Source organism: Oncorhynchus mykiss, chromosome 28 (genome assembly GCF_013265735.2).
Source record: "Oncorhynchus mykiss isolate Arlee chromosome 28, USDA_OmykA_1.1, whole genome shotgun sequence".
NCBI lineage: Eukaryota > Metazoa > Chordata > Actinopteri > Salmoniformes > Salmonidae > Oncorhynchus > Oncorhynchus mykiss.
In genome coordinates, this window is record NC_048592.1 from 27,330,367 (window position 1) to 27,358,188 (window position 27,822).

General features: G+C 42.2%; 2 protein-coding genes across 3 annotated transcripts in view; both read left to right on the forward strand.

Moving 5' to 3' along the window:
• Nucleotides 1-432: 432 nt before the first annotated feature.
• LOC110508820 (ras-related protein Rab-2A) lies at nucleotides 433-15,464 on the forward strand. Its single transcript, XM_021589655.2, has 8 exons — nucleotides 433-679; nucleotides 3,849-3,920; nucleotides 5,391-5,458; nucleotides 10,064-10,146; nucleotides 10,569-10,661; nucleotides 11,082-11,193; nucleotides 12,167-12,235; nucleotides 13,401-15,464. The coding sequence occupies exons 1-8, from the start codon at nucleotides 634-636 to the stop codon at nucleotides 13,494-13,496; spliced, it is 639 nt and encodes a 212-aa protein (XP_021445330.2). The 5' UTR covers nucleotides 433-633; the 3' UTR covers nucleotides 13,497-15,464.
• Nucleotides 15,465-17,737: 2,273 nt separating this feature from the next.
• LOC110508821 (chromodomain-helicase-DNA-binding protein 7) overlaps nucleotides 17,738-27,822 on the forward strand; it is a 106,341-nt gene continuing 96,256 nt past the window's right edge. For both annotated transcript variants that reach the window (XM_036966421.1, XM_036966422.1), the window contains exon 1: nucleotides 17,738-18,015. The gene's annotated coding sequence lies outside the window, so the exon portion shown is untranslated. The remainder of the gene's footprint in view (nucleotides 18,016-27,822) is intronic.

A 27,822-nucleotide genomic window follows, 5' to 3' on the forward strand; every position in this document is an offset into this window, starting at 1 on the left:
ACAGCAGAATATGCATTGCTTTGGTAATCAACTATTTCCTGTTAAAGAGAAAATACTTACCTCGTTGTCATTCTGCTCTCCAACAGTTCTGGTGGACATGTCATGCACCCCTTTTGAGTGTCTTTCACTGACCTGTCTCTGCTCCCAATAAAATGAATATTGACATGTCATAAGGGGTTAAATAATCTGCAAGCAACTATCAAAGAATGAAAACAAATGGATTTACAGGTGCTCCTTGGAATGCGTTAAGGGGTACCCTTTTTTTTAACAAGGACAACATCAGATTGTGCAGGTCTAAACAGCGATGCTATATCATCTGCACATTAATTACATGTCTTGCAAATTGTTTAGTTAATCAGGTTTAGATTTGTTTTAAAGAGTCTAAGTGACACAATATAAATTAATAGCCTACTACCAGTGGCAACTGGGGTGAATAATTGCTTTTAGTTTGCGTGGCGAGGGCGGAACGTATGACGACGTCAGCTGAAGCTTGGAGGTGTTATTTGTTCCTTCCCGTCGAAGAGCGAAAGGAGGCTAGAAAGGGGAAGATTTAACGATTACACAGACCATTTTCATACGGTTTCAATTATACAAAACAACGGCAGAGGAAGGTTGACACAGGACCCAGTGGCCATGGCATATGCATACCTTTTCAAATACATCATTATCGGAGACACAGGTAAGCACTAGTCAATAGCAGCAAATATTGCTAACGGTAGTTAGCAAGCAGATATCTTTTATTTCCGCAGTGTTGGAGAGTCCAATGTGACGTGGTAAAAGCGGGGACGCGGGAGGTGGGATGACTGACAGATTTCTCGCTTGCAAACGTCGTTAATAGCTTGTCATTAACGTGAAATAATCCTCCCAAAAAAATCCCACTTTACATCGCATAATGTTGTGGTCAACTAGTAGCGTGTTAATTTAGCAACATATCCAACAAGCCGACTGCCTATTGTCCTTCGGTTGTGCACTGAGGGTGGGGGTGCTAAGCTAGTTTAGCTACTTAGCCTATTAGCTAGCAAGGTAACGTTAACGTTGGCAAAGTAGCTGTTTACAGCGACATAAAAAAACAGCTACTTTGACAGCTTCTCTACAACATGGGCGTCAGCACTGGCTATGTCAGTCACTTGGACAGAGTCAAGCCAAGGTTTTGGGCTGTCTGTTTTTTGTTGTTGCGTTGTTGTATTGCTAGGCCACAAGCACCAAGCGCCCTCCCTCGAAATGGCGTTTTACCTACTTTTTTGTACGGTTGCCTACTACGGCAGTATTCTAGTTTAGCTGTTTATGCTCGTGTTGTTAAAATGTACTTTTACACGGGTGTTATGTTAATGAGGTTAAGCAGTTCACTGTCGTTTGTTTACCTAGACGAGGCGGACTGAGTAGGTTTCCCAAATATTGTGGATGCTGCCAAAGCCAACCTACATTTTTGTCCAGATAATTTATTGCAGGTTGCATTAGAAGCAGGCGACGTAGGTACTTGTTTATCAAAAACAGTACAACTATGTGCATCTTATTTGATTAGATCTGTTATACATCTATTGGTCAACCCGGATCCTTGAAATATATAGACTTGAAATAGCCTAATAGCAGCACCGCTTGCTATGCATATTACCCAGGGAAAACGAGGGATACTGAGATTACCTATCTCTCTGACTACAGATTGACAGTGTTTGATTCTGAGAAATAAAAACATGTACCTGGTTGGCATCTCAAGACCACAGGGGGAATGTTGTGACGCTAAGACTTCCATCACTTCAGTTTATTAATTGATCAATAAGTCTTGTACATTCAAAGGGTACATGCTGCCTTTTTAAAAGGACCAATTTACTGTGGTTTATTCTGTTTGAAAGTATCAGTGAAGGGAAGTGTACCCTGTTTGCAGGAAGGCCAATAACAGATTAAGCAGCATGCTCCCCTGCATTTCTCTGAGATGAAAGGGCAGAATTTTACTTGAACCAGATTATTTGCTTACAGGACCACATATCATATTTAGCTTGTTTCAAACTGGAGACATCATTTCCAACCCAAAACAGTGGTCAGCATTTGGGAGTACAAATCTGTCAGTGCATTTTTCCCAGGCTACATCCAGCAGAGTTTTCCCCCTTGTTTTATTTGTATAATTAATAGGGTCAGGACGATACCAGTATCGCGATACTCGTCAGTATTGTGGTTAGGAAAGAAAACACGAAGGGATTACACATCAAGAAAAACAGCCCTAATGTGGAAACAAACATCATGTTGTCATCGAGTCACATTTATTTTCTAAACAATAGCACACAATATTTTACATACAGTAGGTTTTTAAAGGACCAAAGAGTTTGGTCTGCTTTGTTTTCATTTCTGCCATGGAATTTTTTTGCCATACTGGTATCGTCACAGCTCTAGTTGCAACACTGCAGACCTGTCATCGCCCTGGCTTCACTGGGGGCCATCATGTGACCCCCTGCAACCCAAGCTGTTGATCATTCAGTGTTTTCACATTACCCACTCACATTCTACATGACTTTGCTGTTTAGTTATGGCTATCCCAGCTGTTCAAGCAGTTAGATATAGTCTACGCTATGTGGTTGGTAACTTGGCTAGATGAGGTGATAGTTGAGAAACCCCTATCCAAAAGGATGCATTATTTCTCAGCCTCCATACCATAAACCGTAGTTTTCACCTGAATCAAAATCCAGTTGTACACCTCTTCCTGCCCAATCAAATGCAGTATTTCAATTAGTGATTGGGGGGGGGGGTGTAATTAGGCTAGTCTTTGATTTGGCACCCCTGTCTAATTGCTGTTGCTTTAAGATAATGACCTGACCACTAAAGAACCAGATGGACTATCTATTCAGTGCTAGAGGCTGATTGTCTAGCAGGTACACAGTTAAAAGGGTGACAGCTTTGTTTTGTTACATCCTTCTCATGATGTCTTCTATCACCCTGACTCCCCTGCCTAGCAACGGTGGTGGTAACCCATAGAAACACTAATGATAGCCTTCTCTGGTGTCCTAAAGGTTTCACCTGTTTGCATTATAACCATACAGTGCAGGACACATGTTTTCACAGGTCCCTCCTCCACGATATGACAGTGTGTTTCACTGTCACGGTTTACTTTTTTTTTTTTCACACAGGCGCACGCCACACATTATATTTAGGTGTAATTTGTAATAAATGGAGTTAGCCGCCCATCATTAGGCTAATTATTGCATTCATTATGGTCAGTGCTACCTGGGAATATCTTTGTTTCATCACACCAAACAACCTCATGAGTCATGACATTTGTGTGTTGACATTTTTGATAAAATGTCCATCCCTATCAGGAGCTTCATCATCATGTTGACAGTGCCTCGAACACAGGTCCTCCTAAAGAAACAAGCTTGAGGAGGAAATGGCTCATCTTAACCACTGATCCAGGATCGGATAACACTATCTCACCCTGGACCATTGAGGGAATAAAACGATATCTCACCCTGAATGTGTTTTAATGCATCCTCTACCTACCCCAGAAAAATATGACAACCAGAATTCTACTTGTTTGACAAGCCTCTTGGCTTCAGCAAGACTGACTATGAGCTTCTTTACCATTGTGTGTGTGTGGGTGTAGTCAGAGGGCTGTAGGGCCTGATACAGTCTGACATTTTTATCTCATTAAATTACCCTCCTTATGTAATTTTTTGTTCTCTGACACATCATATCAAAGACTGGGATTCAACTTCTTTAATGTGTGTGTGCGACCAGATGTGTTGTTGGTTTTCCAACGTGTGTGTGTGTGTGTGACTGGCTAAATGATGTTAGTTATGCAGACAGAGTGCCTATTTGTTCCTGTGTGTGCCTCTGTTTAACTGTGCATGTTTGTTTTACAGGTGTGGGGAAATCATGCCTATTATTACAGTTCACAGACAAGCGGTTTCAGCCGGTGCACGACCTCACTATCGGTAAGGCTCCTCTATATTCATTAGAACGTTTAACAACGACTGTGATTGAAATGTATCCTGCCTCTGCACTGCCTAGCTGCACTGGAGGGTCCTCAATTAAATTATCTATGCTCAGCTCAGATCTCCACGTCCAGGTTCTTGGCATGAACCTTTTTAGACATTTGTCTGAGAGCTCAGGTCACTTGCCCCTCCTCCCCCCAAAAAGGTATAACACCATGGGCCAAAAAAGGTGACAAATTGAGTTGTATGATTTATTTTAATTTTATTTCACCTTTATTTAACCAGGTAGGCAAGTTGAGAACAAGTTCTCATTTACAATTGCGACCTGGCCAAGATAAAGCGAAGCAGTTCGACACATACGACACAGAGTTACACATGGAATAAACAAACATACAGTCAATAATACAGTAGAAACAAGTCTATATACGATGTGAGCAAATGAGGTGAGATAAGGGAGGTAAAGGCAAAAAAGGCCATGGTGGCAAAGTAAATACAATATAGCAAGTAAAACACTGGAATGGTAGATTTGCAGTGGAAGAATGTGCAAAGTATAAATAAAAATAATGGGGTGACGCAAGGACCCACTTCACAAAATAACATTCATTATTTTCACTGGTATTGACAATATAAGGCTGCTGGTCTCTGATCCCATGCATTATATCTCCTGCCGTTGTGGCCTTGAGCAAGGCTCTTACCCCCCCACAAAGTGAAATACTGCACTGATATGCTACTGTATAAAACACGTGATCCGTCAACCCTCCATTTGGAGAGCTGCTGGGTGTAAAGGCTTTGTTCCAATTCTGATTGGCGCAGCCTAATTGTTTCCATGTTGTGATCTCCATATCGGACAACTTTTCTTTAGTTGCCCCGGGCAAGCGGACAAGTGTTAATGTCACGCCCTGCCCTGGTCTTAATTAATTTCTTAAGGATTTTCATCACTCCTCTGGTCTAACCTCTGACGATGAGGGAGATGGATTTTATTTTAGCTTGCTAGCTACTTCCAGACACAAATAACAGAACACCTCACTCTTAACACAAATCAGCTCTGCTAGGGCGAGTAAAATGTTATCAAGAAAGTTAGTGACTGCACTGTGTTACTGGCAACAATTGAATTCAGTTTTTTTGACTATTTTATAAATCATTTAATGTTTGGCCAGTGCCTGACTGCCTCCTCTACTACACTGTGTCAACTCTAACCATTAGTCACCATAGGCTTTTAGGGTGTTTCTGTGGTGGAGGCAGGGGAGGGGTTCTAGAACAGTGTTTCCCAAACCCAGACCTGCACCCCCCCCCCCAGAGTCAATGAAGTTGACATTTAAAAAATGTTTAGGCTAAATTTAGGGTAGGGACATCCCAAGGATCCCTTATAGTACTAACCATTCATGATTTCCATTGAATCTTGGTATTAGTGTTTTCATGCAAATGAGTTGTAGACTGACTGTGTCCTTGTGGTGGGTGTGTCTTTCCCAGGTGTGGAGTTTGGGGCGCGGATGATCACCATAGATGGTAAACAGATCAAGCTGCAGATCTGGGACACGGTAAGATACCTGCCCTGTTTCACATTGAACAGATATGATTCTTTACCTGAACACACGATACAGTCGACTCCTGATCCATGCAGCAGTGTGGGACAGTTCTCATATCAGTTGTCAACTACTGCATGCAGTTCAATCATAAAGAATGTAGTCAATGTACTGTTGAAGTGATACAGGTTCATTCTGCCAATTAAACAGTTTATACTTGGCTTATCTCAAGTGCACTTATCAGGGGTCGACTGTAATCATGATATTCTCGGGAAATACTCTTCGGTACATCGGTAACTTATCGGTGATAAGGAGATTTTTAAATCTTGGAGTCAAAAGGCTATAGTCTATTATTGAACATTCAACTCTTGTAATGAAGCAGCAAAAAAAATGTATTTTTCAAACATTTACCAAAATGCATTTTACAGGAAAACACTGTTTTAAACAGTACGCATAATGAGAGCGGTTCCATAATGAAAATATCTGTTAGAACGAGGGGGAGTCTAATATGACTAGGATGGGTTGCTAATATGACTAGGATGGGTTGCTAATATGACTAGGATTGTGACTTTGGTTTCTGGACAACAAAAGTTGACCAATAGAACCACAGAGAAATGCTGATTTGATGGCATGAAGTCTTTTTTTTCTAAAATACCTGCCTCCACTTTTCTATGGCTGGATTTCAGCTAGGCTAATTTGAAGCAAGGTAAGACATGACTCATAATATGAAGTAAAGTAAAACGTTCAGGTTTCAAACAATCACTGCCTCAAGCTCACGTTGCAAAGTGGTGGTGACGCGCTGATAGCCTGCATACTGTTGACTATAGCCTAGGCACTCGAATAACAAATGGGAGGCATGCTTTAATTACCAGTTTAGATTGAGATGGCCATGATTAAAAATAGCTACTGTCAAAACAGTTTAACATGCGATTGCATTTTAGAAATGTTATGTTGCTTAATGCCTGGGCTTACAAAAGCACATTTCAGTCCAGTACCCGCTCTTTGAGCAGCTGCTCTAGGGCTGTCTGATGGGTGATACAGCGCAGTGTTCAACACCATAGTGTCCTCCAAGCTCATCACTAAGCTAAGGACCCTGGGTCTGAAAACCTCCCTCTGCAACTGGATCCTGGGCTTCCTGACAGACCGTCCCCGGGTGGTGTGGGTAGGCAACAACACAGCCGCCACGCTGGCCCTCAACATGGGCCCCTTGGGGGTGCGTGCTTAGTACCCTCCTGTATTCCCTGTTCAACCACAACTGCGTTGCCAAGCACGACTCCAACACCGTTAAGTTTGCTGATGACATCGGTGGTAGGCCTGATCACCGACGACGATGAGACAACAGCCTCTCCCTCAATGTCAGCAAGGAGCTGATTGTGGACTACAGAAAAAGGAGGGCCGAGCACACCCCCATTCACATTGACAGGGCTGTAGTGGAGCTGGTCGAGATCTTCAAGTTCCTCTGTGTCCACATCACTTAGTATCTATCATGGTCTACACACATCAACACAGTCATGAAAAGGGTAGAATAATTTCTCTTCCCCCTCAGGAGCTGAAATGATTTGGTATGGACCCTCAGATACTCAGTTCTACAGCTGCACCATTTGAGAGTATCTTGACTGGCTCCATGACTGCTTGGTATGACAATTACTGCCATCTGACCGTAAGGCGCTGCAGAGGTTAGTGAGTACGGCCCATTGGGGCCGAGCTCCCTTCCTTCCAGGACCTCTGACTCCAGCCACCCAAGTCATAGATTATTCTCTCTGCTACCGCACGGCAAGCGGTACCAATACACCAAGTCTAGAACCATCAGGGCCCTGAACAGCTTCTACCCCCAAGTCATAAGGCTGTTAAATAGTTAGTCCGGGTGGCTATTGGTTAACTATTTAACTATCTGCATTGACCCTTTTTGTACTAACTTCTTTTGGACTCATCACACGCTACTGTTTCTGTCCTGTTGCCTAGTCACTTTATTCCTAGCTATATGTACATACCTACCTCAATTATCTCGTACCTCTGCACATCAACTCAGGAATGGTACCCCGTGTATAAAGACATGTTATCGTTACTTATTGTTTACTTTTATTATTACGTGTTACTTTTCTATTGTCTTTTCTCTCTGCGTTGTTGAGAAGGCTCCATATGTAAAAATTTCACTGCTAGTCTGCACCTCTTGTTTATGAAATATGTGACAAATAAATTGGAGTTTGATTTGATAGGCTATTCCGCTCCTCAAACTAGGCTCTGTATGCTGTGCGCATGTGATAAATAAGGTGCATGACGACTAACACACACCGGAATTTTTAATTACACTAAATTATACAAATTAACCTATAGACTGATAAGCATGACCAGTCAAATGTGTTTTCAGTGCCTAACCAATTAGCCGTTAACCATTTAACATCCCTAATTAGGAGTAAAGATTGAAGTGTTAATTAGGGTTTCTCAGTGTGCCCTACTGTTTAATTATGTGGGATTCCCTGTGCTTTGCTAGGGCCCATTAAAATATGTTTACATTTTTTGGCCTGATTTTATTTATTTTTTTCTTCTAGAATTGACCCAAATTCCATATTTTTCCCCCATTTTTGTTTTTCTAGGTTTCTTTTCATTTATCTATTTTGCTCTCTAAATCATACTTAAAATATATAGAACATCCAATTTGTAGTTCTTTAAGTACACAACACTGCTTAAACCACATGAGACTTTTGAGGTTTAGGAAAAATGTTTTTATTTTTGGGGGTGTGCAAAACAAATTGGCACTGGATTGATAAACAATCATCATATCGATCTGCCATAGGCTACTTTTGTAGTATATTTTTGTTGTTGTTAAATTGAGGATATTTTTGGGGATTTTTCCATATCTACCAGAAGAAGCTAATCATTACCATCATCACTGACGGTTACATAAAGTGTAGGCATACACGCACACCACACACACACACAGAGGCCGTTGCAGGAAAATACGCTGATGCCGTTTGTTCATGTCATATGATTAACTTGGGCAAATGTATTAATTTCAAGTTGAATATATTGTTGAATTCCATTTAAAAGTTTGGATTCCATGATTTCGTCCATTTTCTACTTAACCTGGATTTTATAGTGCCCTACTGACTGTGCTGAGGAAATATGAACACTACAGGATATGGTGATCTTGGTGTTAGTGTAGTATTTCTATTGGCCTGTAGGGGGAGACACAGTTCTATAAATAAGAATTGAATCTCTCAGCAGTAATTCTGATGGATGGTGCAAGTCGAGGCCCTATAGGCCTTTTGGCCTTCAGACCAAGCCAGCTGCTGTGTGCTTACTAGGCCACATGGCAACACCGGTGCATTTTGGTTGATGAAAAGGTAAGGCTGGAATTCAGCAGAAATAGATGCCAAGGGGGATAAGAATGGCAACCTTTGATTGGGCACTTTGGTAATCTAGCTTCCATTTTGAGAAATGACAATTTCACTTTTATATTTTCGAAACACCACTATGAATATACCCTCTTAGAATGGTCTGTGGCTTAGCTTACATCCCCAGACCACTACATGTTCACCCTGTCAAGACAGAGTTCAAATCAAACACAGGGCGTGGGTATGGCTGTGTAGCTGTATCAGTGTGTGTTCCGGCGTGTGTGTGTGAGCACAGGAGGAGGAGTAGGGAGGTACTGCCTGGCCTGGGAGTGATGTAATAGCCAAAATCTGCATTTCTGGTCTTCCTGTAACCTTTGAGATCCGGCAGATGGCAGGCATAAAGGTGTCATTCATCATTTATTCACAATGGCCTCCATTAGCTCCAACGTTAGCAGCTGCCTCAGGGGGACTGTTGCCACTGACTCACTGACTGGGCCTTATTGAATTCAAATGTGCTGCAGTGCTGGGCTGCCTGGTTCTCACTCACCTGCTGCCAGGCTGGAATTGATGTAGAACGGCATAGAGTAGGCCAAGGTACAACGGCTGCTAGCCAGGGAACAGTGACAATGGCATCTATCGACAGGTCTTATTTGCCTGCCTGCTGTTTTAACCCAACACTGAGTTTGGGGAGAGAGGTAGAATGTGGTATTGTGGGCTATAGTGGAACACAATGAGCCCCTTGTTTATGAGAACTCAGTCAGTCAGGTATGGGATGCAGAGAAAGAGAGGAGCCTTTTGTACACAGTGACAGGGGTTTGCCTGTGCTCTGCCTCTGCACAGGGAAAATCAGGAGGCTTGGCTCTCTGGTTGGGAATATCTATGGTGTTGGGAATGTATATGGATTAGGAGAAAGCTGCTGGAAAGCCTGGACTGGAGGAGTGTAGTAGGCACTAGGCAGGACACGCATGAGTAAAACATGGCTCGGGCCAGGAGTTTTTCAGGACATGGGCTCAGAAGAACCCCTGACCCTAGTAACACAGTACATCTGTGTTGGTATTTTGTCCAACACACCCTTGAGCACTTGAAGTAAGACTCCTTTAAGAGTAGTTGCTTTGTTCAGCTTACTACTACTACTTTGAAGTACTGCTGGCTCTTGTTTGTACCCTTTCTATGGGTTACTATGCTTCTGTGCTGAACTTTGTCTTTGCTTTAACAGAGCGTCTGTGTGTGTGTGTGTGTACTATGTCTGTTTGTCTTTGGCACGAATTGTGTGTGTGTGTGTCAGGCCGGCCAAGAGTCCTTCCGCTCCATCACCCGGTCTTACTACAGAGGGGCAGCTGGCGCCCTGCTCGTGTATGACATCACAAGGTCAGTCTGGTGGCCATTTTCTCCCCAGGTCTTATCTATGTAAACACTGGTCACTAAGTCTACCCTAGGATTTAGGACATGACTATTGCTCTTGAGAAATGTAAAAAAAATAAAAATAAAAAAAAATATATATATATATATATATATATATATATTAGTTTGTTTAAGAGGAAAGGAAATGTTTTCTTATCAAGTTCATTCAGTTTAACAATAGTTGGAGCCACTGAGATTTGTTTGTATAATACATTTTGGATGTAATTTAATCTCCCGCCCCAATGCCCTTATTTTGCTCCTGTGGGTCAACTGTTGTTACAAAAGGGACCTACATTCACCTAATGAAGGACATGTTTATGCATTAGTTTACTAGGAAAGGAACATTTATTATTCTTATGTTAAGTGTTGCTCAACTGTTTTTGTTTTAGAAGGGACACCTTCAACCACTTGACAACCTGGTTAGAGGACGCTCGCCAACATTCCAACTCCAACATGGTCATCATGCTCATTGGGAACAAGAGGTCAGATTCATCTCCCTGTCACTCATGGTTACCAAACAACCTAGTCATGGTTGTCATGGCTACTAAACAGGCTATGCCTCGAAGGTCTGAAATGCCAACCTTTCTTCATTTTGTCTTATCTTAAAGCATGGGTTATGTCAAGTCTAAATGGTGGATGCTTTGTGTTCTTTGCTTTCAAATGAAGGAAAGGAAAAAGTGTGAGGAAGCCATTTTTGACAATTGAGATACGCCCACCCAGTTCACAGCCCTGCTCCCTGTGTGCTCGTGTCTCCTCTAGTTAATGACATATCTCCTAACTGGAAAACGTAACAGAATGAATTAACATTTGCAATAAAACAGAGAGACACAAGACCATGCTAGCATAACAGGTCTATGGTAATGTGTGTGAAATACTAAATGTGTGTGGCGTTTTCCTCAAAGTGACCTGGAGTCCAGGAGAGAGGTGAAGAAGGAGGAGGGAGAGGCCTTCGCCAGAGAGCACGGCCTTATCTTCATGGAGACCTCCGCCAAGACCGCATCCAATGTAGAAGAGGTACCTCCTGCTCACACTAAATTGTGTGTGCATTTGTTTGTTTGAACTGACACGTTTGCCTATTAATATACCCACCTCTCAAACACTCCAACGCACACATACACATCTGTTCTTCAGTGTGCTGGGTAGCCAGGCTCTCTGAGGATTTAAGGCAAGGGCTGGTTTATATAACCCCTCCCCCCAGCAGAAACCCCTGATATGATTAATTTGTCTCATTAGTGTCTCCTGAATCCTTCCGATACCTCTCCTCTCCCTCAGTGACGTGTACATCGCCTACATTCATAGCCTCCCCTCTGCTCTCCTGTCCTAAGTGACAGCCGAATGCCAATCAGGCTCCCATGCTACTACCGTATGCACTATATGGAGAGTAATGTGTTGAGGATAATGCTGGGTCCCTGGGTTATGCCCTGGGCCTCCATGGTCAGGTGGGGGAGCTCTGCCTCAGGCTGAGGGAAACCCATCTGTTGCTGTTAAACAATTTCATGTGTGAAGAGGCAGGGAGGTTAGAGGGGACCAGATCAGGCCAGAGCCTCCTGAGCTAAACTGAGGTGCACATTTACTTTCAGATTCTAAAGTAGGCCTCCCTCTGTGGTAAAAAGCTGAATTACAGGCAGTATTTACTATAGATGGGCACCCTGGACTAGTCTCGCTTTTGAGGTGTACTTAATGATTATATAAGGCCTACCATGCTGTACATTCAGGCTAAAACTAAGGCTCTCTTTATACGTCTGCTTGCGTTGTTTGTACAGCGGAGTGACGTAGATGTGTTGTTATCTGTGGCAACAAGCCAGAGGCTAAACTCCTGTAAATCACACTCTTTTAGAACTTATTCAGTTAACGAGAACCACGTGTATGGTTTGACTGGTCCAAGGCTTGATATCTTTCAGGGGAGTTTATCAGTTATTACAACGGTCACATCTAGATGTGGATTTCAGCTCTGATCCTATACTGACTAGGCACTCTCTCTTTTCAGGCATTCATCAACACAGCGAAGGAGATCTACGAGAAGATCCAGGAGGGTGTCTTCGACATCAACAATGAGGTCATTTGACATGGGAGAGACACATTTGGTGTCCATTTTGTACACCGCAGCTTTGACAAAGACCATCTTCTTGACATGGCTTGACTTCTTAGATTTAAGTCATCAACTGAGATATGGCCAAGTGGTCAAATGCCCTTGCTCCCTTTGTAGTGCCCTAAGCCCACGTCAGAAACAGAGTGACGAGGATAAAACCTTGACAGAGCAGACGTTGGATAAATCCTATTGGGGGAAAAAAGGCCCATTTGAAGGCCAGAAAGTCATTGTGTTAGCTTACTCTGTTACGAAGTCACATGCTCCTAGGAGACACTGCACCCATATTCATATTTTCGAGGCAGCCCCTCCACATCAGCTTATTTGTAGCGGCCCACACCCCATCTCTCTCCTCTAAAGAAAGGCAAGAAGAAGCAGAGCAGGTTCCAGTCTGCAGAGCCGAGCAAAACTTCCACTGTTTTTCCCTTCTCCCCTCCCTCTCTCCTTCCCTCTCTCCGCTAGCCCTGGCTGCTGGCCAGCGCATAAATTCCTCACATCCCACAAGGTTACAGCCAGCGTGAAGGAGGCGAGTCCCTGAGCAGCCGTTGGGTATGCTTTCTTTGAGAGGTAGTAAAGGGTAAAATAAGGGGGAGAGGGGGTGGGGGAAAGTGAGGCCAGGGACACGGTCCAAACCGCATCAGCTGACTGACGAGGGGGGAAGCCCTGGTCAGAATTCCCGTCGCTTGCTGGCAGGCGTCGTGAGAACCCCCCCCCCCCCCCCCCCCCCCCCTTCTCCACCCTCCTCTTCCCTGAACACTATAAATGTGATTTAGAACGATTGAGTTGACTTAATAGCTACTACTGCTTAAAGCCACAGCAGCACAGGCTCACATTGGAGTGATGCCTTTTAGCCACTCTGCGTTCTCTTCAGCCAATAAAGGACTGGAGAGATGAAAGTGGGGCAATGGATGAAAGTGCCACTTGCTGGTGTGTGTGGGAGAGATGCTTACAAAAGAGTGTGCATGTGACTGTGAGCCAAAGATAATTTGTCACCATTGATATTTCTTGTTATATCCATTTCTTCCACCCCAGAAAACACAAACACTCAAACTCTAAATCGTTAAACCACACCTGAACATCATCACGTTCCATTTTCCTGACTAACCGTTTGCATGTTCTGGTTTTGTCTCGGCAGGCTAACGGCATTAAGATTGGGCCCCAGCACGCTGCCACCAACTCCACACTCTCCGGTAGCCAGGGGGGCCAACAGGCTAGAGGGGGATGCTGCTGAACACCCTGCCCCTCTGTCTCATACTCCCTCCCCCAACCACCCATCCTGCCCCTTGCGTTTCTTCTGGACTGGTCGGGCTCACTAACATTTTCTTAACCCCTCCCTCTACACAGCCTTGCCACAGGAGAGTCTAATTGTATACTCCATGACTGTCAGTCAAAATATACCAAGCAAAACATGTTAAAGTACCCCTGGTCCTGGGGCAAAAATGCTTGTCCTGCATTGGAGCCTGTCTGGGTTGTAGAATGGTAGGGTTTACTGTTACTATTGTGGCAGGATACTTTAGGATAAGGGTCTCATATCTATCTGTACATCAAACAGGCAGGATGCTTTAGGATAGGGACTCATCTATCTGTACATCTGTGAGCCAGTTGTGGATCATGTTTTTCTTTTTGACGTTTTGACTTAAAGCTGAATTGTATAGAGCTTGGTCATCAATTGGTTGGTCATCAATTAGTATTTGAATTGGTTTCATGTGGGAGAAAGAAAGCTTTGGGAACGTGTGGTTAACGCAGAAGTTTGAAATAAAAGAGAAAAAGAAATGTAGAGTTGTGTCGAGCAGCGGCCATGTCTGAAGTGAAGAAACTAAAAGGAGAAAAAACAGGGCTGTTTTAATTCTGTATTTATCACTCACATTCTGTATATATATATAGTAATCCTTTCTTGCTTTGGTGTATGTTGACCGAGCTAGAATTCTTTGAATTTCCTGGAAAAATCTAGACTTTACGAATAGAGCTTGAAACTGCAACAGTATTGCTAAAAAACCTACTTGGACACCATTTTAAGATTTGACTTTTAGTTTGTCCTGCCATCTGCCTCCCCCCTCCCCTCGCTATCTCTCTGTGCCCTAGATCTGCTATGACTGTGTATGGAAACTTTGGCTCAATATTCTGCATCTTATCTATTTTAATGCCAAAATGTTGTTTACCTGTGTTCAATAACCACGAACCCCAGAATTTGATCACCTCTACTCTGGAAAGGGATCTCAGCTGTTTGCCTTAACGAAAAGATTGGGACAGCAGAAAAACAATAGAAAAACATAATCAGGTTGCAAAGGAATCATTCCACTAACTACATATGCATAGTCTTATACATACACAGCACATACACAGCACTTTTTTAAATTTATTTTTTTACATTCAAACATGTGTTGCATACATTCAGACATTCTCTAAATCACTGGTTCTCAACCCTGGTCCTGGGGACCCAAAGGGGTGCACATGTTTTCTTTTTGAACTACACACCTGACTCTAATTATCGAAGCCTGATGATGAGTTGGTCATTTGACTCAGGTGTGCAGTGTTATGGCAAAAACAGAACTGTACACTCCTTTGGATCACCAGGACCAGGATTGAGAACCCCTGCTCTAAATGTGTGTATGTATACACGTATATTAAGAAAGTACATGCATTCCTAAATGTATACATGTGTACCTACATGCGCACACACAGTTGTCTATTTATACATATAAGTCTGCATGCATACATATTTTCTCTTCAGGATTTTGTTTTCCAAGCAGTCCGCTGTGGAGCATCAGTGCAGAGCAGCGTTTTACTGTAGGTGTGAGTGGCTGTGTAAAGCCTTGCTTTCTTTGGCAGTGCGTTCTGTTAGTAGATATTATGGTGAACATCGCGTCTGTTGTAAGAGCGGCGCGGGAAAAGCCGAACCTGGAGTGTCTGTGACCCCCCGACGTTTGCTGTGTTGGTTTTTCTTAAAAATAAAAAATGCTATCGCAAATAATAAAAAATTATAAAATGAAATATAAATTTATGTGGAAGAAATGTGCAATGTTTAAACTTACATTTTGTAATTTCCTTTTTAGAGTTGACGTTTTGCATTTTGCATCTCCCTATAGTACTTTTCTGAGTGTCTGTGTTGGTATATGAATGAAACGATTATATATGGATCCATACTGTATTGTATCTCTTGATTTATCAATTTATAAAGTGAAGCATGTGTGTCCTCAGAGCTGCCTGGAGTTTTGGAATTCCTGTAAGATCATGCAGCATCCTCATAACCAAAGGGGTGCACCTTTTGTTTTTTCCTCATAGCACACTACACAGCTGATTCAAATAATCAACTAATAATCAAGCTTTAATCATTTTAATCAGCTGTGTAGTTTTATGGCAAAAAAACTAAATGTGCACCCCTTGGGGTCCCCAGGACTGAGTTTGGGAAACACTTTCATACAGGCTTGGTTCTGAAATGATCACTGCACCCTTTCCATGTATTTATCATAGTCCAAAATGGGTACCCCTACACACAGCAGTGTTCTAGAATATTGGACTGTTGGCTTTCATACTTTCTGAATATTTCAGCAAGGCTCAAGCAATTTCTCCAAATGTCAACACATTCAAATGAATAGAGGATGCATACTGGAGCCGAGTTGGTTGGGATTTGTGGGGAGGAGCACGTTTGGGATTTGCATCCTCAGATGGTGCAGAGCTGCGAAGCTACTGTATGTCTGTGGACTATGATTTACACATTCAAATATTAACACTAAGGTCAAAGGGGCATATGCACCCAGTACCAATTCAACTGGCTTTTTAACACACTTTTCTCTGTGTTACATGTGTTTCAGGTAGGCCTTGATACTTTTCAGGTGATATTCAATTGAAAGTGTGATTTAATTTCTAGGTCTCCTATGTCGTTATGAAATAATTCCACATAATTTACTGGATATTTCACCTTATTTGTGTGCTTTAGTCTATTATAAAATAAACACTGCTCTGGGCCTGGTTTCCCAAAAGCATTCTAAGGCTAAATTCATCCTTAGAACCATATGATCCTATAGTTCAAACAATCAATTTATTCTTAATATGCTTTTGGGAAACCGGCCCAGTGCGCAAGGTTTGTCAAATAGGCCAACAGCAAATCAAAAATCAATGTTGGGTGGGGGTGCATTGCAGTCAGATATAGTTCATGAGATATATTCTTTACTCATCATCCCCATTACATCCCTTAACATTAGGATGTAACCTGAAATTGTTTTTTGATGGTAGTCACGCACAGCAACAGCTTATGATGTTATAGGTGAGATCACATGATCAAATCCTTACAATTCTCATGACCTACTTTTGAAAGCAGTAAAGAAAGGAAATGTGAAAACGGAAAAGCTTGTGTTGAACAGATTAGTGAACCCTCTGAAACGGTAGGAGTATGCCTGCTGCATGAATTGTATTAACTGTTTCAAAAATGTAAGTTTGATTTTAGTGAATGCAATTCAAGTAGTGTGACCTTCACGATAGCCTTCTCTCATGCAAATTAAACCCACAAACGCAAAGGACATTTATATTTTTAAAGACATGCTCTATTAAATTATGTTCCGAAGACTGCAAAATGTTTAAGTGATCCATTGGAATATTGACACGCTTATATTCATCACCACATACACATGTAAACACAAAAATATATACAGTCGATTTGAGAGGACATTTATTTGGTCATACAGAAAGTGGATGCTCCTTTAAATACAGTACTCCTGTGGGGCAGGTTGTTATGTTAAGCAAATGAATGACCGCGCAAAGGATTTGCGGGTTACTTGCCCGATAATTCCTCTGTAGTGTTCATCAAGGATGAGACCTTCACACAAGTGTGGAATACATATTTCTTCATTTTGATATATTTCTATCGAAAATGGTTGCACATGTTTAGCTTTTAACTTCGCAAAATGCAAGGACTCGAACTACTCTGAAATCCTCAGGTTGGCCCTGTGCGTGCCCAAGGGACCAGGTAGAATAGGCTCTCAGGCTCGGTAGAAGAGCAAGTATTATGTAAATTTGAATCGTGAACTTGCATGATGTCCATCTCTAATAATCATAATTATTAATCTGCAGTTCACATGGAATTATTATGAAAGTCATTATCGGGGACGAACTGATGCTCCAAACAAATAAAACCATCCAATCATTTCAGTTGATACAGTTCCATTTCAATTGGGAACATGTTTTGAACTCGTTTTGAACCTGTATGAGCTTTTAGAATACCATATCATTTGAGGTTTATAATTTATAGACGTCATTATCCCATGCCAAGTTCCAGTTTATAATTTGAGAATCAATTGGAGCAATTTAAAAGCAACTTGATGTCCACATTGCATGTATGAATAACTCCCATAACCCTACGCCAAAATAAGAAATTAAAAGGGGCAGCTTTAATCGCATCTACTATGTTACAAGAACTGAAAAATAAAGCGCACGTTCGTCACAGCCCAGCAGGGTCATTCACGCGCACGCATGTTTATCCATTGGAGCCATGAACGCGCCCCCTGCCCGTAGAAGGTGAGAGAGTATCTGGAAGAGACGACTCGAGTACGCGACTGCCGGGATCGATCGGATTAAACTCGGATTGAGTGAAATTAACACAAAGGAGAAAACGAGCCGGTGAAGACGGGATACCGACCTGCTTAACATTATAAAATAACTTGAATTTCGTAATTTATTAACGGACCAGAAAGGATTGTACTGGAGATACTAACGGGAGTTAATTTGAGAAACCCTGAATTGACCAAGCTTGTTGGGTAAGCGAGCAATGATTTTTTTTGAATGGTTGAATTCCGTAGTCGCTCTATATCCCATTTGTTCACATGGTAAATTAGTTGTGTGTTACTCTTACCTGTAAGTAACCCATGTAATGTTATAGAACGGGTTTTCCCACTTACAATCGACTTTTAATCTACCATGCAAGTTTGTTTGGAAACTGACTTGGTCTATCCAGCGAATTACTGTAAACGCAGTTTATTCTGGAAAGTAAATGAGAAGGGGATACAATAATTTCCCAACACAAGTTACTGCAGGTCCGTAAACTACCATGCTGAAACGCTAACTACAGTTAGCAAGTTTAACTCGCCTTCCGCTCTGAGCCCAATAGTTTTTTTTCACTAGGTGAAGAATATTATCTAGCCAACACGGTGAGATCTCGATAAGCAGACAAATATGAACAACTTGTTGAATTTAGAAACATTTTGAATTGTTATTTATTTATAATACAATTGACATGGGTGAGTGTTCGTTAGCTTGGGTTAGCTAGCTAATTGTGTGTTCAGCTAGAGAGACACGAGGTGGCTCAAATGTAGTTAGAGGTGAGTCGGTGGCCGAGCTGAATTATTTAATACTGTAGGTTGCTAGCGCAAGGGATATTCCCTGGGTGCACACTAGCTATGAAAACTATATTTTTTAAAAATACGGCATACCACACAGCTGGATTTAGATATAGTCCAGACAAGTCCAATTTGCATTTCTTAAATTCACATGGTATTTAACTTGCTAATGACGGGATAAAAAAAGTAGCCTGTCTGTAGTGTTATTGGACGATGAATATGGACAGTTGCTTGAGGCCAGACGGTCATCCCTGTTTAGCCATATGTTTTTTCTCACCCTTTATATCTATATATAATTGTTAAAGTACATGGACTATATTCATTTTATATGGTTCGGGATTATTATATTTTAGTAGGGAATAACTAGGCGAGCTCTGCGTTTCCGTCAGCTGTGTGATGGCCTTAATTAGCTTGCTGCTAGCTAGTTGGAAGTGGCCCCATTGTTGAGTGGAGAAGTTGAGCCTGTAGCCAACATTCGAGCACTGTATCATCGCCCTCGTTGTCTTTACTGCTAGCCCAAAGGCTAATCCTGTGCCAGTGGACTACACTGATGGCGGTTGTTGCTCGTCGAAAAAAAACCTGCACAAACATTTTCCTGCGGTGCCACTTTGATCAACAGCAAGCGATGGTTGCAGTTTTAGTGCGTTTCCGCATTTTAACGTTTAAGGGGGCTTGTTTATCATAAACATTGGATCTGGGTGAACTTGGAATAACTTCACTTGTTACCATCGGTTCATCCATGTATTTTCGATTAAAAAGCACCTGCCGCTGTATAGTTCCTGGCTGTATTTCTAAGTGCGAGATGGCCATTATTTTCCCGAACGCGTCGGTCTTCTCTCCATTCTTTTGTAATCATTCAACCAGCATAATGGGTCGCCAGCAACTACAGACGTGACTACTTTCAACCTTTCATAACAGAACGAAAACGAACTGTTATTTAAAAAACTAAAAAAACAGTGCACATAGAAAAAACACACTTTTATTGAACGACCAGGCTAGCTACGTGTTCACAGATAATAGAGCATCCCATTAAATACTACCCCACCTTCCGCGAAGTCTCTAACCTAAGATGGCAGCTTCTAAAGTCAGTTGGGTCACTCAGCCAACAGATAAGAGGTCCCGGTATGTCGGGCGGAACAGATGTTTTTAACTATTGTGGCTTCCACCATAGCCTGCCCTTTCTTGTGGTTGTTGAGGTACTTTATTCGACTGGCTTGTATAGTTGCGTTAACTTCATGAAGTGGTCGGGTATGAAGTGTGGTGGGGTTCTTTTGAACAAACGTTTTTAGCAATGGTACCAGTGTTGAGTTCAGCTTTCTTTGATGCCCTACTGTTAAACAGTTTTTGCAAAAATATATATTTATTTGACGACAAAATCCAAGGCCCTGTCAGAGTTAAAGATCATTTGAAGGATTATGACCATGGAATTTCTGAATCAGCCTAGCACAGGTGTAGGAAAATTGCATACAATACTTTGGGAGTAATCTCTACTATCTAATATTTGTATGATATTGTGCCAGTTCATCCATCTTTAGACTGGAGAGAAACTGTGGTTCGGCAAGATGTATGCGAGATCAGATTTTAAGATCTGTGGTGTCATTATTTGAAACAAAAAAAGCCAAAACCCAGTTTCAGATCTTAGCCCCATATGTCCCGTGTGGCTCAGTTGGTAGAGCATAAGATTGTGGGTTCGATTCCCACGGGGGACCCGTATGAAAACGTATGCACTCACTAACTACTGTAATTCGCTCCGGATAAGAACGTCTGCTAAATGACTAAAATGTAAAAATAGATGCAACTACAGGATCCTAACAAGCATACACCGTCGATCCCTAGGTGTCACGCTCGAGAAACTAAACTTAAAATGTAAAGATAGAGAGTTGAGGGGAAACCAAGAGGAAACAGATACATAGATTCACTTGACAGAGTGAACACTAGGGACCCTTGTAAACAGTTCCATGTTGTTTTTTCTGTGAAAATTAGCATTGTTTAGCAGCGCCCCTCCCCATTTTTATGGTGTAGAGCAGTGGTTCCAAAACTTTTTCTAGTCCTGTACACCTTCGAACATTCAACCTCCAGCTGCGTGCCTCCTCTAGCACCAGGGTCAGAGCACTCTCAAATGTGTTTTGCCATTGCTCTTTAAGCATCTTACATAAAACCTTATTTGTTCATCAAAAATTGTGAATAACTCACCACAGGTTAATGAGAATGGTGTGCTTGAAAGGATGCACATAACTCTGCAATGTTGGGTTGTATTGGAGAGTCTTGTGTCTATGTGAGAATCCACTCTCACATAGGTACATGGTTGCAAAGGGCATCAGTGTCTTAACAGCGCGATTTACCAAGGCAAGAAACTCTGAGCGCAGCCCTGTCCAGAAATCTGCATCTTTACTCCTACTGGTTTCAGTTGCACGTTCAAACTACTACTCTGACTTAATCAGGACTTAAATGGTTCTATAAAGACAGTTTTAAGACTCAACTGAGTCCTTGTATGAATGCTATGGACACTGTCTGTGTGGATCATCACATCTGACCACTTATTATCGCTGCCATTTTGTTTTAGTTATGTGGCGGTTGTTGCTCCTGTCAGTGGAAGACGCTTCACATGGTTCTGTCATCATGCCCCTCTCCCCCAGGCCTCCCTTTGCTCCTCTGCCTCTCCTCCGAGGTTAGCGGGAGGGCTGTGCTGGCCTCGTGTGCCTGGAAAACAAGCAACCCCCCCACTCTTCACCCATCTGTCTACCTCTAGTAGTGGTGAAGAAGCAGCAACTCAAATCTATCTGAAGTGAAGCCTAGCCAGCCCCCAAGCCTTGCTTGTGTGTCACAGTTCCTTTCTTCTGAATAGAACATGTTTAAAGATTGGCCACAGCTGATTAGATTGTATTATTCACTCTGCTCACCTTTGTATGGCTCCTGCGAGGCAGCTTTTGTCAAATCTGTATTTCTAGATGCCCCATTTTCATCCAGTAGCATCATCTAGTTATGACAGAAGTAGAGGGTATTTCCCTCTATCCATTCATTAGGTGGCCTTTTCTCTCAGTCCTCATCCTCTTATTCAAACCATGGCACAGTCACAGCTGCGATTCAGTGTAGTGCTTAAGTGTTAGTGTCTGAAGGATAATTCATCTCAAGATAGCCTAGAGGAGACATTAGTCAGTGTAGCATCTCACTAGATTAGTGTAAAGTAGGTCCTTCCTAGGCATTGATTTGAAATGATAGTATGATCATATACACTCGGTGTACAAAACATTAGAGGAACATTCTAAAATTAAGCCCCCCCCCCCCCCGCCGTCAGAACAGCCTCAATTCGTCAGGGCATGGACACCACAAGGTGTTGAAAGTGTTCCACAGGGATGTTGACACACTATCCATGTTGACTCCAATGCTTGCGTCAAGTTGGCTGGATGTCCTTTGGGTGCTGGAACATTCTTGAAACACATGGGAAACTGTTTAGTATGAAAAACCCAGCAGCGCTGCAGTTCTTGACACTCAAACCTGTGCGCCTGGCACCTACTACCACACCCCGTTCAAAGGCACTTAAATCAAGTCTTGTCCATTCACCCTCTGAATGGCACACATACACAATCCATGTCTCAAGGCTTTCATACCCTTCTTTAACCTGTCCTCTCTTTCATCCACACAAATTGAAGTGGATTTAACAAGTGGCATCAGTAAGGGATCATAGCTTTCACCTGGTCAGCCTAAATCATGGAAAGAGCTGGTGTTCCTAATGTACACTGTGTAGATGAAGGCAATACAGCTAGAGACAAAAGGGCTCGTGTTGACCTGTCCAGGGCTATCAGTGCAGCAGTAGAAAAGGAGACACCATTCATGACTTGAGTCCTACCGCAGGAGTGGGATGAAGTTGCCCCTACACCTCGCCCCTAAGGCGAGTTTTGTGTTCTGTCGGAAGGGCCTCAGGAAATACAGTCAGAAATCATTTGCCCTGAGGGAGCGTGTCATAAAACCAATAGGTTAAAGGCATCCATCCGCATGCTTCCAATCTGAAACAGTTCGGAAGAGTTTGTATATATTAATTACAGTATTTTGTGATGTTTTGGACTTTGGCTGTTCTGGGACACATTTCTCTAAATACAAGCTGAAGTTCGGAGCCGAAGTCTACGCCCCTTCGTTGGTGATTGGGCAACAGTAGGGATTCTTCAATCGTCTCATTCAATGAGAAATACCTTGTTTTCAATGCACATTTTTTTATTGAAAAATACTGCACCAAACATCTTAGATGGTTGGTGCTGTTAGACTAAGATCTCCTCTGCAAAAATGTTAATTAATGACAGCTTTCTTGCGTACTTTTAGTTTCATTTTAACTTTTGTGAGGAGCGTATACTGGCTATGGCATCTCAATATGAACAAACAAGCACGCTTGTTCGGCTAGCCAATTTTGGCTAGGCGCCAGCCAAACTGAAGCATGCTGACGTCTTAAACCCACCTGGAGGCTTCAGCTTTTAACTGTGCATTGGTAGCCCCTGCACCACCTCCCACCCAGTCACACTCACAGCCACTGACTGAATACTTTCAGCGTGGTTGGGTTGGTGGTCTCTCTGGAAAAATGATTTAGCTCTCTGGGAGGCCTGGGAATCCTGTAATGAATTATTCTTAATGGAAGGATAGAGGTTTTGTGTTTTAACTGTTCACCATGGAAACTGTTAAACTTATAGTAAGACCAACTTTGAACATGGTATTTGGGTCCAATTGAATTGCTCAATAGTCTGTTTTAAAGCAGAGGCTAGTAGTATAATTAAATTCTACTGTATCTTAGTCTAGGCCGCTCTGACATTGCTCGTCCATATATTTATATATTCTTAATTCCATTCCTTTACTTAGATTTGTATATTTTTGTGAATTTGTTAGATATTACTTGTTACATATTATTGCCCTGTTGGAGCTAGAAACACAAGCATTTTGCTACACCTGAGAACATCTGCTAAACATGTGACCAATAACATTTGATTAGTCATCTCAACATAAGAAATGTGCTGGAGCAAACTTGGGATACATTTTTAGTGTGACCAGCCCGTTTTTTTATTTGTTATTTACGTATAACCGGATGATTTGCAAACAAGACTCTTCCAGGAAAAATGGCACACACAAACTACAGTACAGTTTGGGGGATTGTTTCAGACTGAATTTATGGAAGAACAAATTAATTCCCTCAATGCCACGGACTCCAGACAGAAAAAGATAACCTCCAAAGCTGAACAACTTCTCTCCCCACGTCTTTCCTCTTAACTTCGTCTCTGTCTCGCTCTTCCCCTGGCTCTCTGTCATTTCTTTCTGCTGAGCCAGACATCCCTGACAGGAAGTTAAAGTCCCCCCCCCTTATTCCCACACGCCAGTGTCAAGGCCACATGCATGGCTGCCGCCCCCAGGCCTGCTACGGGCCAGCCCAAAAGCCCCAGGGGTGAGTGGTTAGGGGGAGCTGCAGCAGGTCCCTCTGCCGGTGGGCAGCCAGTCAGACGAGGAGTGCCAAAGAGGAAGGCAAGGTGCCGCCATTCCCTGGGAGTCAAGTTGTGCTGAATATATTACTGACGACCTTTTGTGTTCCCCAGAATACTCCTCCCCACTCTTGGCCCCACTCTTGACCAGGGAAAGGCCTCGGAGTTGGACAGTGATTTTTTTCGGGAGATATTAAGCCCACATGTTTAAAGCGGAGAGCAGATTGCATAAACAGAACTCCTTCCTGTTTTACCCCTCCCTGCTGTAGACAACTGAAAGTTCATTAACCTCTTAAATGTACAGTGCCTTGCGAAAAGTATTCGGCCCCCTTGAACTTTGCGACCTTTTGCCACATTTCAGGCTTCAAACATAAAGATATAAAACTGTATTTTTTTGTGAAGAATCAACAACAAGTGGGACACAATCATGAAGTGGAACGACATTTATTGGATATTTCAAACCTTTTTAACAAATCAAAAACTGAAAAATTGGGCGTGCAAAATTATTCAGCCCCCTTAAGTTAATACTTTGTAGTGCCACCTTTTGCTGCGATTACAGCTGTAAGTCGCTTGGGGTATGTCTCTATCAGTTTTGCACATCGAGAGACTGACATTTTTTCCCATTCCTCCTTGCAAAACAGCTCGAGCTCAGTGAGGTTGGATGGAGAGCATTTGTTAACAGCAGTTTTCAGTTCTTTCCACATATTCTCGATTGGATTCAGGTCTGGACTTTGACTTGGCCATTCTAACACCTGGATATGTTTATTTTTGAACCATTCCATTGTAGATTTTGCTTTATGTTTTAGATCATTGTCTTGTTGGAAGACAAATCTCCGTCCCAGTCTCAGGTCTTTTGCAGACTCCATCAGGTTTTCTTCCAGAATGGTCCTGTATTTGGCTCCATCCATCTTCCCATCAATTTGAACCATCTTCCCTGTCCCTGCTGAAGAAAAGCAGGCCCAAACCATGATGCTGCCACCACCATGTTTGACAGTACTGACAGCACTGAAAGTAAAGGGGCTGAATAATTTTGCACGCCCAATTTGTCAGTTTTTGATTTGTTAAAAAAGTTAGAAATATCCAATAAATGTCGTTCCTCTTCATGATTGTGTCCCACTTGTTGTTGATTCTTCACAAAAAAATACAGTTTTATATCTTTATGTTTGAAGCCTGAAATGTGGCAAAAGGTCGCAAAGTTCAAGGGGGCCGAATACTTTCGCAAGGCACTGTAATGGCAAAATTTTGATTTCCGCCTAAATAGACATACCCAAAAGTAACTGCTATTCATGTGTAAATACTTGATTCTGACAATGAAAAACTGGGTTTATTTGGAAAGAAGAAATCTAGGTGATTATGAGGAAATGCTCAGAAAACAGGAGTTATATAGTTCAGAATACACAAGATCAAGCGCACACACAAACATAAAAAACATGAATGTCATCTTTGATTGAAAAGCAATAAGTGAATTTTAACGACTAGACCTGGAAACGCATCAGACGGCTTCCACAACGTGAACAATATCAGGAAAAAAAGGGATTGATGATAGACCTAACAACTTGAAATGGGCAGATGTTTTAGTAAGTGGTGTCAGGTGTGTTCACGGGACATGCCCATGTGTCCCTAAACCTCTCCTAAGTGACTTATATCTGTGAATTAGATAATTACATATTTGCATTCCCTAAATGCTATTTGTTCAGAATAGAAACAATTTCTACCATACCAACCTCTCTCAAACATTGGAGAGGTTGATGTCCCCCGACACCACCACAAAGTGCCTGAATGTTTAGCCTAGGCATATCCTGTTTGGCCTAGGCATATCCTGTTTGGCCTAGGCATATCCTGTTTGGCCTAGGCATATCCAACAAAAACAATAGAAATTCTATATATATATATTTTTAAAGTCTTATCAAACACACACTTGGTTACACTTGTCCTTCACAAAAATAGAAATAAGCTGAACTATTTACAAATGGCATTTGTGTTAGTTTACATTCCAGGTGTAGATTAGCTTTCACTTTCACCATAGCTTGTGCCTGTCGTGATCGTCTTTGAAGCAGTCCCTCTGCCAGGAAACAAAAGGCGTACTGGTATTTCACCCCTTCTTTCCCCATGTATTTTGTGCAAAACTTGCAGTTCTTCCTTTGGCATATGTGTTGGATAATGATGCTGACCTTGAGTGGGGGGTCTTGTGATGGTTGTGAGGTTGCTTTGGGCCCCCAATTCAGCCATTTCCAACACCAGCTGCTCTCGGAAGGCCAACTGGGAGAGAGGGGTTTGACCTTTTGCTTTGGACATCTGCTTGTGGAGAATGAAAACATTTACTGTTGCAATGTCCACAAAGTGTTCAAAAAAAGTCTTATACCACTTCCTGGTGTGGTGGAGGACCTGGTAGTAGCCTATCAGAGCATCAAATAGGTTGACAACCCCCATGCTGGCATTGTAGTCCTTCACAGGAACTGGGACATTCTTCCTCACCCATGCCCCATTGGCATTTTTCACCCTCTTTGAGACATGGTCATTATTGAATACCATGCTGTGTGGTAAGCATGGTTACTTCCCTAGTGTCCTTCCATTTAACACAAACGGCATGTTAGTCCTGACCCAACGTATGGTCCCCCTCTCCGCTGTCTTTGTGACTTTGTTTACCTTGGACTTGGGGAAACCGGTTCTGTTAGGACAAATGGTGCCACAAGCCCCTATTTTATTTTTCAATGGGTCTATGAAAAGTGGATGTATAACCATCAGATAGGATGATTGGCACAGCAGTGGGGGACTGAAGACCTTGACCGGCAGGGGGGGCTTGCTGGGGAGGGGTGGCTCCCAAACGTCATCATTCAAATCCTCTGCATCCTGAATAAAATAAAGGGATATATTGTTGTAAGACGCATAATTACAGTTGACTCAATTTACAAAACGACATTGCTGTAAAGTAAAAACACAAGCCTAACCTATATCTGTAGTGACTCACACAGAAGGTGTGAAGCACACACATACAATGTAAACAGTAACACTGTCTCCAAAGGCAGAGGTGAGAACCACAAATAAAGTGGCCATGAGAGTGTAGTGGCCTCTCCAAAGTTACAAGGATGAAACTTAGAACAGTGAACTAATATGAAACAGACAATAACTACTTTGGAATTATTTTACATTGAAATGACTTGTTACATAGGCCTAATGTAAACTAAAAGTACAAAAACAGACAACTTATAAAAACAAAATACATGAAATTAGCAATATTAAGTCAAATAATTTTTCTTATAGGTCTTAGAGTGGATCCAATCCTTCTAGAAAGCAATCTTCGTTGGTTGTGTTGAAATCCTCATGATCTGTGGAGTCCCGTCTTTCGGTGTTTATCAATGTATTCCGTGTTTATGCTTCACAACGCTAATTGAAATGTAGATGGCAGCCATCTTGAAATGAGGTCATCGTCTCGACCTGCCCTTATATATTCGTATGCCCATATTGTAGTAAGTCACACAAGATTTTGAAGGCACAGATCAATAACCAAGATACCCTGCTTTTGCAGATAGGGGCTACCATTCTCATACCAGACTGAATTGAATAGAAAAAATCAAATAGGGTCCCCAAATATGGGGACTTTACATTTAAGAGAAAGGCAGCCGTGTGTGAAATAACCAGATTCCCCCCATGCAAATAACAGCCCAAACATTCTGCTCAGCCCTCCCTGCTCACATCTATTCACATTCTCACACTGTGCGATTAGCTACAACAGGCATCCCTGCCCTCCTTGTGGGGGTAGTAGTAGAGGGAGTTT

Coding starts and splice junctions, on each gene's coding strand:
- LOC110508820 (XM_021589655.2), top strand. CDS start 634: ATGGCATATGCATACCTTTTCAAATACATCATTATCGGAGACACAG. Junction 680..3,848: donor CATCATTATCGGAGACACAG/GTAAGCACTAGT, acceptor TTTGTTTTACAG/GTGTGGGGAAATCATGCCTA. Junction 10,662..11,081: donor ATGCTCATTGGGAACAAGAG/GTCAGATTCATC, acceptor TTTTCCTCAAAG/TGACCTGGAGTCCAGGAGAG.